Genomic DNA, 13,326 nt, shown 5'->3' with positions numbered 1-13,326 from the left:
TAGCACTAGAATCACTGACTCAATTTTTGGATCTCATTTTCATGACAAAGCGGTTGGCCAGCCCTCCCCGAGGCCCTTGGGCCTGGGAGCGCAGGGGCCTGGGGTATAAAGGGCTCCGGTGCCTGTGTCCACACTCAACCAGACCTAAAACACCTCCATCTAAAAGCAACCAGTGAGTGAGTGACAGCCACAATGGGCAGGGTGAGTACAGAAGTCCCTTGAGAAGGAGAGACACGTTTCAAGTTGCTTCATTGATGCCATTGGAAATGAGTTAATTCATCGTTTAGTTTGTCAACTGCAGTTCCTATAATATTTATAGAATTTCAGATTAATCTTATTAGTTGTAACAGTAAATACTTAACTACAGTATTATTGAAATTTGTTTTTAACTTCTCAAACCATAATAGGTACGCTATACAGTTAGTTTACAGCTTAATTGTACCATTCCACCCTATGTATATAATATATACACACAGTGTGAATGACATTATATTATAATGTAATAGGAATACATGTAATGCAATATGAGTATATGTAAGTAGTCCAGAGGTGGCATTTGGTTGTACAGTGGCACACAGTGAACTCTGGTAGAGAAGAGCTGGAGGAATGTGCCAACGCAGGTCTGTCTAGGAAAGTGGATGTGTTAGCCCATTCCATGGCTTATGCCAGTATCCTCAACAGGTGACAGCTGGCAGGCTGGTGCCATGCCAAGGATGCCCCCGTGGCCATTCACAGCGTGTCATGTCGACAGCAGCTAGCAGAATTTCACAAAGTGCACGAGTGTTGTTGTCTTTCTGATCACATAACAAGGCAAAGTCTGTGTATTGTTGTACATTGTGAGCGATTGTATTTCTGGCATCCCCATCCCCTTCCTCTCCAGATCATCTTTTACGAGGACAAGAACTTCCAGGGTCGCCGGTATGAGTGCGACAGCGACTGCTCCGACTTCCACGCCTACCTGAGCCGCTGCAACTCCATCCGGGTGGAGAGCGGGGCCTGGGTGGTGTACGAGCGCCCCAACTACATGGGCTACCAGTACGTGCTGACCCGCGGGGAGTACCCCGACTACCAGCGCTGGATGGGCCTCAACGACCGCCTCAGCTCCTGCAAGATGGTGCACTTTGTGAGTCGTACCATCCTAGAAACTCATCAGGCTTGACCTTTCGCTTTAGCGCTTTGGGTGAAGCTGTGCTTATATTATACAGCAGCTGCTGTGGGTTATACACCATAGCCAGTCATGCCAGATCTCAAAAACCTCATTACCTTTTTGTGTGCAAGCTGCAACAACAACAACAAAAAAACGTAAACGGAGGAGTTCCGACAGGTTTTTCGACATGCTTTTCCTTTATGTACAATGAGGGGGTAGTTGTGGCAAGATGGAAAAAGTAGAACATTTGTACAGGGCAATAACTCCGAATGAGCTGGCAAAGCTCAATGCAGCATAGACCCCAAGGGCTCTGCCAATACATCAATAGTGGCACTCAGTTCTGCCCAGTGCAAGGACACGGTGTCGATTTGGTGGTTCATTCGCTCACATTTCCACCTCTAACGACGGATAAATGTGGCTATAAATAAACAATTCAGTGAGAGGAAAAAAATATGTTACATTACTGGTGCAACAAAATTGAGAGAGTGAACTCAACAAAACTTGAGATGTACAAATCTTTGAGTATATGTCCCAGGCAACTTACAAACCACGAGATAAAAACGGTAAAAGTAACATGAAAAATACTGTCAAAAACAACAAAAAATGGCGATAAACATCTCTTCCGGGATTTAAGAGTCTGTAAAAATAGTTTAACAGTCTTGTTGATTTGCCCCTTTGCCCCAAGATCAGTAGTGGCAGCTATCAATGTAATTTATGCTATAAAATATAACGGCTATAAAGGCATAGTTTCATTCCTCAGTCTTTGGTATCACTGTCATTAACAGGGGAACAAAATACATACATTGGCAGCATATGGAGAATCTGTAGCCTACATCTAAAACCAATGTTATTGTTCAACAAACAGCAGCTAGGTACTGTACCTAAAACCACCTCACTTCCCTCTCTCATTACCATTTCTGCCACCCTCCTGCTACCACCACTCCACTCCACCCCTCCTCCTCTTCTCTCCATTCCTCCTTCCCTCCATCGCACTCTCTCCTCTCGCCTGCAGACCAGCGGAGCCCAGTACAAGATGAAGTTCTACGACAAGCCCGAGTTTGCGGGCCAGGCCTACGAGGCCAGTGAGGACTGCGCATGCGTGCTGGACCAGTTCCGCCTGCGCGAGGTCCACTCCTGCAAGGTCGTGGAGGGCTTCTGGGTCTTCTACGAGCACCCCAACTTCCGCGGGCGCCAGTACTTCCTGGAGAAGGGTGACTACCGCAAGCCAGCTGACTGGGGCGCCGTCTGTGCCACCGTGCAGTCCTTCCGCCGGCTCACCGAGTGACCACTAGCCCTTTCCTCGACACTTCCCTCCAAACTATGACCAGTGCTCCCAGTGACCCACATATCTGTGTGCCCAAGGGTGCGGTACCTAGCTTGTGACCTAGTTCATTTGGAATAAAACTCAAATTGACACACCAAACTAAAGTCTGTTAGTTTGTTTGGCCTTGTGGTTTTAAATAAGAAGCACTTTTCTCCGCTTTTCTTTACAAGTCTCTGACTGTAATGCTGAGTTCTACGTTGCCATGCCCTCCCCTAGTTCTTCTGCAGCAAGTGAAGTGGTACATTCTAAAAGTGCTGGACTCAGGTCCACAGTCACAGGATGGCTATTCAAGTGGGTCCCAAACGAAAAACAGTTCCCTCCTCCGCCAATTAGCGTGACCTTTGACCTGTCCTGGTCAAGCAGCTCAGAGCAGAAGGAATGCAACATCAGGGGCCAAGGAATGGTAGACTACAGACAGACAGAGACAATGAAAGGATCAGATAAAAACAGAGCAAACAGAAAAATCATTCAATGTCTACAATACTTACTGTTTTAAAGTCTAACAGGGAGGCCCACTAAGCAACTAAAGCATTCAGGAAAAGTCAGGAATATTGGGTGAAACCAAAAATCCATTATAACCTTTACAGATGAACTTAACCTTTTTGAATGCACATGTCCAACAGTTCAATGTTTCAGTACTTTCTGTACAGTACTTTGTACTTTCCTGTACTTTCTGTAGAAACATTACATTTCACCCGAAACCCAGATATCCCTAACTTTTTCTGAGTGGTGTATCTTCAGCCATCATCAATAGAACTCCCTACACCAGACGTGATAGCATACGTTCAAAATAATGAGACTAGTCTTCTAAAACTATTTTATTTTTAACACTACGCGAATGGAACACTTCTATTACGGCCCCACTGTAGTGGCAGTGTTGCCCAGGCATAATATTCAGAAACAGGAAGATGTAACTCACAGTGTCCAGATGGTACTCCACACTGATACCTGTGCCCAGGTGGATCACTGCCACTCCAGGTACACCCTCCGTATGGAGCCAAACCCCACCCACAACTACAAGCCTCTCACCGATCACATGGGCAGAGTGGGAATACCTAAAACAGACACAGGACAGTCTATGGGGTTAGTTACATTTTGGTCTTGGAGGAAAGAAAGATGAGAATGTGTGATGTGCTGATAATCATGGTAAGACACAGAGGGTGCCTCTCAACATCTCTCCTCGATCCTCGATGCTCGGTCCTCCAGGCTCGTTCCCACTGATCTATAACTAACACTGGATAGTATTTTTTTTTTATGTAGATCAGTGAGGACGAGGACCGAGGAAGGAAGGGAGGATGTACTGTATAAAAGACGAATGAGAGGCACCCAAAGACTTTGGTAGATGTACAGTAGAGTGGACACACCTGGGTACAACAGGAGGATGCACCTGTAGTGTCTCCCAGCAGAAACCTTTAGAGCTGGGTTTTAATAAAATGGTGTCTCCTAAAGGAATTCCTCTTCCTCCCAGACCACCGAATATGACCACACCTTCCTGATAGGCACACGCGGAGTGCGAATGCCGAGCTTCAGGGAAGATGCCCTCCACTGGAACCTGCCAGAAGGAAACACTCTCTCGGTTAGGAAACACTCTCTGAAACCTTCACATCTGCCAAACACCTACTTACTACTAAAAAAAAACCTCTGACACCGATATTAGTTTTGCTAATCAAAATAAATTACAATACAGTATACATACAGTAAGCAACAGAATGCTCAGTGGCAACATGTTATTAATTTGCTGAAATGTATCTGCCATTACATACCTCTGTCCAGTGCTTGGTCTCCACATCAAGGAAGTGGACATCACCCAAGACTGGCTCCACCTCTGTGCGTCCTCCAAATACACATAATAATGTTTGGTCTGAAAAAAATACATTCAGTACATGAAAGTCAGAAATTACTCACACTTAAGTTCAGCTTCCTCCCTTCAATGCTCTGACCAGAATGTAATTTCAGAGACACCACCCTTACCATTATATTTCAGCAAAGTAGCAGTATGCCGCCATCTTGCTTGTGGGTGACAGCCACTGCATTCCATTTCCTTTAATGACACAGTCACTGATGAAGGTGATGCACTGGATTCTGTGTGTTCCCTGAGGTCATAGGTCATGCTGAGAACATCCCCATGAGGCTTCAGTGGGGACGACCTACCACCAAACACCAGCGATCCCAATCCTGACACTGCAGTCATGGTGTGGTACAGCCGGGCATCTAGATAGATAGATAGATAGATACTTTATTGATCCCCAAGGGGAAATTCAATCTGGCGGACAAAAAAAACCCATCATGATAACAGTTCTTCTCTGCATATCTACAGAGCAGATATGTTGAGTAACTGAAAGACCGCTGAACACCAGCAGACTTGAGTATTGATTAAGAGCAACACATGTATTTATTCAAGTTCATAGGCGTTTGCTCCAAATTAATGTAAAAAAATAGTGATCAGTGTGTGGTCATTTTTCAGTTTTTGACTTCTATTTATTCCTTATCCCGGGCAGCTCTACAGGTAATGTATGCCTCTATGAGGGCATTCAAGTATGTGGGTGCAGAACTGGAGACTACTTTGTAGGCAAGCATTAGCGATGTGAATTTAATGCGGGCTGCTTGTGCGAGGCAGCCGTCTCCTGCTATGGTAGCTAAGAGCTCCTCACCCCAGTCCACGGTGGTCTCCACACAGGCCCAGCTCCATCCGGCCTGGTCTCTGATGAGGACCCTGACGGCCGTTTCTCTGCCACTTCTCCCGTACCCTCCGGTCAGCATGAGGAGGTGGGGCTCCAGCAGGGCCGACGCCATCCCCAGACCCTCCACGCACAGGTCACCCGATAAGGGCCTCACCCTCAGGGGCTCAGGCTCCAGCAGAGGATTCAGAGCAGGGACAGGGGCCACTGGAGAAGGTCAAATCATTGGAGACTCAGAGAGAGACTAATATGCTTTCGCTACCTGCTTAAGTTACCGTTTCAGATAGAAAAATTATAGCATCCTTAAGCTCAACTGCTAAGTGTGACTGCGGCACAGTCCTGCTGACACATGGGCGCTCATGGTGAGGTGAGGTGGCAGGTTGGCAGTACCTGTGGGCGAGGTGAGGAGAGCCTGGCTGGTCAAAGAGCCTTTGGAAGCAGTGAGGACGAAATAGTGAGAACACTTCTGGTGCCACTCCTGATAAGAAACAAAGAATAGCAATCTAAGGAATCGAAGGAAACTCACAAGGGCTTTCTAACTTTCTTGAATGAAATGCACAACAAGGTATATAACTTGGTGAAGGGTCTGTGTTTAGATTATGAACGCTTCAGGCAGATGGCAAATGTAAAGCGAGAAGAGGCAGGTGAAGGAACATCTGACCTCATACTCATCAAATGGCTCCAGTCCCTCCACTCTGTCCCTCTCCTCCTGGGGTACGAGCCCCAGGTAGAACTGGTTCATGTCTAAACACACACACTCCTCCCAGCCCTGTGGGAAGAAACAACAGTGAAATAATGCGTATGAGAAATCTAAAATCCATCCATAGCAGCTGAAGGATGTTTCTCTAGATTTGAAACATGTGTGTCAAGATGGTCAAATCGAGTCAGTGCTGATGGTCAGACACACAGGACTGAGAGAAGACTGAGCCTGTTAAATGCATCAGAGTGAGTAGTCCCACCTTGCTTAAGAACCTCTGTCTTTGAGCTGCCACGCAAGGATAGCTCTGTAGTGCGTGCAGGGCAGAGTTGAGCTTCAGGAAGTGAGCCTGCATCACTCTCCCAAAGGGGTCAAGAGGGCGGATCTGCTCGTACATCACAAACATGGACTCTGGGAGGAGCCTTGCCGCCCAGCCAATCACACTGTCTGATCTAGATAATCGGAAAGCAAAGATGACTGATTGCTCAGATACACAGAATCAATACATCCTATATACTGTGCAAACACTGCCTGTTCGTCACTTAGGGTATGTTCACACTTGGCAACAAGAGATTGTGCAAGAGATTGCTTTTGCTATGCAAAGTATCTGCTTGTGATTGATCAGCAGTCAGAAAACAGCATGACTGACATAGGGTGTTTTTCCATAATAAGTTGAACATTTCTCAACTTTAAAAACAGCTCTAAGCTGCAGAAAAAGACACCCACAATCACATTTTAAAAGAAGCCAAGGACTTTTTCTGAATAAACAGTCGACTCCATAGGATTATCATGTAAAACAGAGGCTGCCAGTTGCGAGCAATAAGACTAGTCTGAACATAGCCTTACTCTTCTGTCTCCATGTAGGTGAGCACCACTTCAGACAGCAGCAGCGTTGGGCAACTCCACTGAAACCCTGCAACACACAGGGCTTCCTCCACCTCCTTCTCCTGACGGATGTCCAGGCCCAAAAGCCGGTACTGATCGTTAGATACGTACAATGGTCCTGTGACAAACAAAAACAATCATTATTTATTGTGAGTAATGGATATACAATAAATAAACTCTGATAAACACTACTTAAACAGGAACTATGCAGGTTTGGTGATTTCTTCGTTGTTTTCTCGGTTTACACTTGCAGGTTCCTCAGCAGAGTTTTACCTACAGCTTAAGCGTGTATATTTTACAACAGTCCTCAATCGGTCAGTCTGCCTTTTCATGAGCATGATCGCGAGGCTGCGAGACCTTCTGTTCGTCCGTGCCACTGGCCCGGGGGAACAAACTTGCAAGCATGTTTTTTTCTGCTCACAGGTGCAAGGGGGAAGCGAGACAGCCATCATTCAACCCGAAATAAGTCAAACAACCATTCCAATGACTCCGACGCTGATCAGTTAAGGCAAATTAAGCTAAAAAAAAACTTGCATACTTGTAGTTCACCTTTAATGCACATTGTAAAATAACTCTAATCAGCCCTGCTTGATGTACTCCGTAAACGGACAGTGACATCTATTCTCTTTGCATCTTTTTGTTCAGTTCATGGGTTTGTAATCATTCAAACAACTGTGTGTGACGCACCTGAGTCATGGGACAGGAGAGGTTTCCAGTCTTTCAAGTGAGGATCAGCTCTTATCAAGGCTGCTTTTCTCTGGGCTACACCTGGAAAGTCCACCTCAAACACAGTCACTCTCTCCAAGACCCCTTCAGCATGCAGTCTGAAGTACAGAGAGTCAAATCCTGCACCCAGTGACAGCATCTGAAAAGGTACATTGAGTATAGAGGGCAGTGTGTGTGTGTGTGTGTGTGTGTGTGTGTGTCATAAAGTGAGTAGGAGCAAAACAGTAAAAGATGCATGTGTCAACTAAAAACTAAAACTGAAAAGTGGTCTCCAATATCCATTGGAAACTACCTCAGCAGAAACGGTCACCTTTAAACATGACTTATTTTCAACTGTAGTGTGCAGTATTTTGAGTTACCTGTCTTCTACTGCAGTTTGATGTGGTCTGGAGAAACTGCCTGACACAATGATCCACAGCGCTCCATCTCACATAATAACCCCTGAAGGACACATACATGGATGAAAGGAAAATATTCACACAGAAACAGCAACACACATAAGTATTACGCACAAACCTCACATCTATCTTACGTCTAATCTATTTTCAGTAAAATTGCTACGACTTCATGTCTATTCATGGGTTTCATCAGGTCCCTTTCCACAGGTGTAGGCTATACAGTACAATCAAGCATAATATGAATGCAGACTGCATGGTGCTTGATTAATACACCTGTGGAAAAGGACCTGATGAAATCCATGAATACGATGGAGCAATGTCAATTCATGTTCGGTCACCTGTTAATGAGAGGTGCTCGCCGTGACACCTTGCACACAAACCGCCGCTGAAAGTCATCTCGGAAGTAACCGTAGACTGATGCAGACACCTTGCTAACCACACTGCTGTCATTCGTTCCCTGCACCTACACAAGGGGAGAATGGTTTTAATAGATCTCTCCGACATCAGACAAGTATTTCTTTAAAATACACCAATATTTACACAAACTTACAGCTGTATCCTTCCCTGATTTTCTAGTTTTGTGGCAGGCAGGCATGTCTTTTCTGCACCAGACAGCACAAGTTAAGGGCAACGAGCCTAATTGATACTTAGCACGAAACAAAGCCTAGATAGCTAACCAGTGCGTTGCATTGCCTCAACATATTCATTTAATAAGCACATGGAAACAGTACACTAAGAAAGCTACATCGGCGTGTGTTATGGTTGAATTTCATCTCCGTTATGGCGGTTATGGTCGGACACGGATTGGTGGATACCTCAAGGCGCCCTCTAGTCGTGTGGAGTAAACAGTGCTCATTATTGGCTCATCAAGAACATCACTCATCTCATCAGACCGTTGTTGCTGTAAAGGAAAAACATGAAAATAGCCTGTGTATTTGTAGGTGCGTAAAATGGGGGCATCTTTAAATGTCATGTCCTGAAAAATCCAGTGATCATGTTGTTGATTTTCCCAAGGTTATGGATATTTGGGATAGCCTAAATAGTTGGAGGTTTAGCCTGGTTGCATGAACCACCAATAAGTCTATGTAGGCTACAGTAGGACAAGCATTATTGTGAAACACATTATGAGGCATATTATCTTTGCAGTATGGTTTCTTTGCTTAAAATACCAGTAAAATAGCATGTGTCACCAGGGACATTAGTGTCAAAAGTTATTTTTGAATCAATCTTATTTAGACACCAGAGGGCAGTCTTCTGCCGGTGCTTAGTTGTGCCTGATTTCTGCTCCTTCACCAGGAGTACCCTCAAAGCATAATATTAGGCAAAGAGAAATAATGGGTAAATCATTAACTGTTGCCAATGACACACTTAATGACACCGTAGCATTCCAACTGTCCGCCTCATAATACAGAGTATTTGTGAAATCAGGATTTATGGCCTCCTCGTCCCACTACTAATAGCATTACACATCATTGACAATCAGATTTAACTTTTGCTGGGATTTGGCATTAGCGCTAATTACCCTAACGCGCCAATATTTTGACATTTTGTGAACACCGACTTTACTGCCTCATTGGTTTAACGGTGATGAATGGGCTGCGACAGACAGAGCAGTCCAGGGTCAAACCAAATCAAAGCCACGCTGTGGATGGACACTCCCTGCCCTCTGCATCTATGTCCTCGTGTTTCAGTGGCTGCCGTAAGGACAGCTATACGAATGTTGAGACAGGGCAGTCAGGGCATATCTCAGGCCTCTTTGGGTCCGTGCAGGAGATGAGTGGTAGCCGGGAGAGCCCGGAGGAGGACAGGGGGAGGAGGAGGAGGAGGAAGAGGAGGTGGACTGGGGGGTCTCTGCTCACATGGCCAGGCGCACTGCTGTCCTCCTTTGGGAGCTTGATCTGTAGATTTGAACTTATTATGGATGTGATCTTCTTGTGAACCTTAACCTGACTACTCTCTGTCACTAGGGGGTGATCATTTGTAACTGTAAGTGAGTAGAGTGGCTGCACAGTAATCGGTACTTGTGAAATCAACAGCGCTCTGTAGAGTCTGGTACTGAAACGAGGCATGCATCTGGAATCCATCTTAATGACGACCAGCGCTCATGAAACAGAACAGCCTTATTTTCTGGGGATCTTAATGTTTAGTTTTCTGAAAGTAGTAGGCCTATTATGACACACATACACACACACACACACACACACACACACACTTCTGTTTTATTTCAGGATTTCAAAAATCTACCTATCAGAGTTTCTATATTGCACAACTTCAGATTGTTCACTGGAATTTTTGGTCTCTGACACTACAACGTCAAGTGAAAGTGCTTTGGAATCAGTGCTCGGAGTAGTCCGTAGTCAGTGTTGGGAAGGTTACTTTAGAAATGTAATGTGTTACAGTTACAAGTTACTCTGTTTAAAATGTAATAGTAGTGTAACTATTTGAATTACTTTTTCTGAGTAACGTAACTAATTACTTTTGATTACTTTTTGATTACTTTTCCGATTTTTTAATGATATATATAGTCCCCAAATCCATGCGAAGATTTCGGCCTTGGTCTACAGGCTGCCGAGCAGTTCTGTACAAGCGCACAAGGCAGCAAGGGCATTCAATACATGAATTAGCATCACATTTTTTTGTGAAGATAATATAATGATAATCATAACACGTTTACAGGCAGGCATGTAGGCCTACGCTGATGGCGCTGTAGACGTGATAGAGCCTATCAGAAGGTCCCGTATCAAACTATGGCTGTGGAGGGAAACAGTTCTTTTTACATACAATATTTTTTGCAAAGTTTTGCTGACAATATTGATATGTAATTCAAATTGTAATTTTGAAAAATTTCAAAAGTACCTGTAATTGAATTACATTTTTTTCTACAGTAACTGTAATATATTACTGTTACATTTATTTTGTAATTAAATTACGTAACTCAATTACATGTAATGCGTTACTCCCCAACACTGTCCGTAGTCTACAGAACTGGTCTTCTAAAGTGGAGGCACAGAGCAAATTGACAGTGACCGAATACAAACAAGACAGCACTTCCCCATGGATTACCCATTAATCCACTGCTCAGGTGTATAGGCTATCAATCTTATGTCCACGGTGAACTCTCTGAGAGGGTCATGTGAAGGAGGCTCGCGGCTGGGACGGGTCAAAGCTGGGTCACTGGACGTTTCAGACAGCGGAGAGGGTGGATACACGGTGCACAGTCCCATCACCACTTGTTCACCTCTGTCTGGCTTGTGTCCATCTCACACATCTCCCCATCTGTTAGCGTCTGCAGTTGTCTTGCGATCGGACGGACACTGCTCTTGGGCCATCTGGTGCCCTTTAGAGCTAAAGCTTGGCCACTGGCCAACTGCTATGCAATGCAGCACCTCATTATTTCCCCTCGCTGTCACTGCCTGGCAAAGAAAGCCACCTGCTATACAGAATTTAAAGAAATTGTAAGTAATGAAAAAGCCTCCCGTGACAAAAATAAGTATTTAAACATATACTGTGTTTTGACACAGTATGACATGGTATTTTTAGATGTCTAGCTGCATTGGGTTGTAGAGTTCATCATTAAACATGTATCTCATTCATGGCTGGTGTTTTTAGCTGTTGATCATTTTCCATGTTGTATCTGACAACCACATTTTATACCCAAAGTAGAAAGTTACACTTTCAATATGAAAAATCAATAATGTTTTTATAGGGCCAAACAACTTATATGGAAACCAGTTGGTTATTATTATGGCTTTATAACCACTGATTAAAACCCATTTATTACAACATTTATCAACACATTTCTTAATTTACTTTACATTCTGAAATGAATGATTAAATAACCAGGCCTTCCGGAGTGGCCTTCAGTTTCTCCAATGGTGAAAGCACTTTCCCCCCCTCATGGGTCACTGGAAATATGAACTAATGTAGCTCTAAAAATTAATCTGTCAAACATCCTTCCTGTTCACTAAGAAATTACCATGCTGTCCTTTGTGAGCCATCCAGGGCTGCACGGAGAGATCTTAAGAGCATCCCACACAAGCCCTGGGGCAGAGAATTCCATTACGGGGGTATACTGTCCATCAATTCCATCAATCCCACAAGACAATTCTGTGTATTTGTAGCGTTGTGACTGTTTGCCAGGGGGCTACCACTTAGTATGGACAAAGAGAGAGATGTGGCTGGAAATGCCTATAGAAATGTCCCGATGCTCTTTTTACTCAGTACGTTCAGTGCCAAAGCAATGGATCTCTGACAGACTTAATCTAATCATCTTTCAAAACCACAAGGTGAAATGGGGGTAGGCATAGTGTGGAATATTTTGTGAGCGTTCAACATCTTCAAGAGCACAATGAAATATATCAGATGAACATTTGTAAAATCTCTGTGACATTGAGTAATGTCTATTTCATTCCAAATGGAATATAATGGCATTTTCATATACATGTTGCACCATTCCTGAGAGAAAAAAAAATGCTTCAGCTGAAATGTTGTAACACAATGATTCTATTTGCATTGACAGCTTTTGCCGTGCATCACCAGAAATGGTAGTCTGAATACAAAAGCTGTAACAAACCATACGCTTCAATCTCTGAGCCAAATAATTTCTTCCACTTACAGCATGTACTGTTTAAGATATGGCAGAATGTCCTTTATGTTAATCAGTTATGTGGATGGGGAGCAAGCCATATATATATATATATACAGAGTAGAGTGAAAAGGACATGGCTAGGATCCTCGGCAGGGTCAACATCACTAAAATGAGGTCATATTATGTCAGGGACATAGGACTCTAGCCCAGGACACGTCAGCTAAGCATTCTATACACACCTTGAGAGAGTAACACTTGAATTTCCACCTCCACTAAAACGCTATCAGGGACCTAAATTGAAAGGTGTCCACAGAGTGAAATGCATGTGCCAAATGTATTTGTCACTGCAGGGATTCATTCAGATTTAAACATACAGTAATAGCCTATTAGCATGTCACAGATGTTTATATTTATATATTCATTTATACCTTTATATTTGTGCGTGTTTTTATATTAAAACACTTAAATATTTGCCCGCAGGTGAGAATTAAGTTTGGTATGTGTTTGCTCTACAGATTTACAACACTTTATTCATCTTTAAATAGAATGTGTATTTGTAGAAGTAGTTGGTAAATGCTCAGTCCCTACAATCTGGAAGGTTTCTGTTCTTAAATCTGTTAGTATATTTCATATCCAGCTATTGAATGTAGGTCAACTTATTGAAGGCTAGAAAATAAAGCTTGAGGTCCAATGACCAGTACACTGTCCATTCTACCCTACACTGATAACTGACCCATCTCCTCCAGTAAGTCTTGAGGCTAGAGGAGAGTGTATGAGGCCATCTTGATACCCTTTTTGACCCTCCTGGCCTCCATAGTTTCAAAGCTCCCACCCAAGATCAAGTAGCCAACAACGACGACATGACTATACCCTGCATAATATA

The 13,326-nt window shown here is 43.8% G+C and overlaps 2 protein-coding genes across 2 annotated transcripts; one reads left to right on the top strand and one right to left on the bottom strand.

The window, feature by feature from the left end:
• Nucleotides 1–96: 96 nt before the first annotated feature.
• Nucleotides 97–2,570, top strand: LOC134078390 (gamma-crystallin S-like). Its single transcript, XM_062534306.1, has 3 exons — nt 97–201; nt 881–1,123; nt 2,160–2,570. The coding sequence occupies exons 1-3, from the start codon at nt 193–195 to the stop codon at nt 2,430–2,432; spliced, it is 525 nt and encodes a 174-aa protein (XP_062390290.1). The 5' UTR covers nt 97–192; the 3' UTR covers nt 2,433–2,570.
• A 15-nt stretch (nt 2,571–2,585) lies between these two features.
• On the bottom strand, nt 2,586–8,605 carry lcmt2 (leucine carboxyl methyltransferase 2). Its single transcript, XM_062534303.1, has 14 exons — nt 8,406–8,605; nt 8,194–8,318; nt 7,817–7,898; nt 7,419–7,596; nt 6,693–6,849; nt 6,109–6,298; nt 5,811–5,918; nt 5,540–5,627; nt 5,123–5,356; nt 4,443–4,682; nt 4,235–4,332; nt 3,836–4,023; nt 3,391–3,526; nt 2,586–2,879 (listed from the first exon to the last, which is right to left on the bottom strand). Exons 1-14 carry the CDS (start codon nt 8,448–8,450, stop codon nt 2,664–2,666), a joined length of 2,085 nt encoding a protein of 694 aa, XP_062390287.1. The 5' UTR covers nt 8,451–8,605; the 3' UTR covers nt 2,586–2,663.
• Between the last annotated feature and the right edge of the window lie 4,721 nt (nt 8,606–13,326).

This window comes from Sardina pilchardus, chromosome 4 (genome assembly GCF_963854185.1).
Source record: "Sardina pilchardus chromosome 4, fSarPil1.1, whole genome shotgun sequence".
Classification (NCBI taxonomy): Eukaryota; Metazoa; Chordata; class Actinopteri; order Clupeiformes; family Clupeidae; genus Sardina; species Sardina pilchardus.
Note: the sequence above shows the minus strand (reverse complement) of the source record. Positions and strands in the feature narration are given on the sequence as shown.

Excerpts from the sequence above, each read along its gene's own strand:
- lcmt2 (XM_062534303.1), bottom strand. The coding sequence starts at position 8,450 with ATGCCTGCCTGCCACAAAACTAGAAAATCAGGGAAGGATACAGCT. Across the intron at positions 4,333-4,442 it reads TACTTTGCTGAAATATAATG|ACCAAACATTATTATGTGTA; the intron begins GTAAGGGTGGTG and ends TATTTTTTTCAG. Across the intron at positions 4,024-4,234 it reads AGACCAAGCACTGGACAGAG|GTTCCAGTGGAGGGCATCTT; the intron begins GTATGTAATGGC and ends TCCTTCTGGCAG.
- LOC134078390 (XM_062534306.1), top strand. Across the intron at positions 1,124-2,159 it reads CCTGCAAGATGGTGCACTTT|ACCAGCGGAGCCCAGTACAA; the intron begins GTGAGTCGTACC and ends TCTCGCCTGCAG.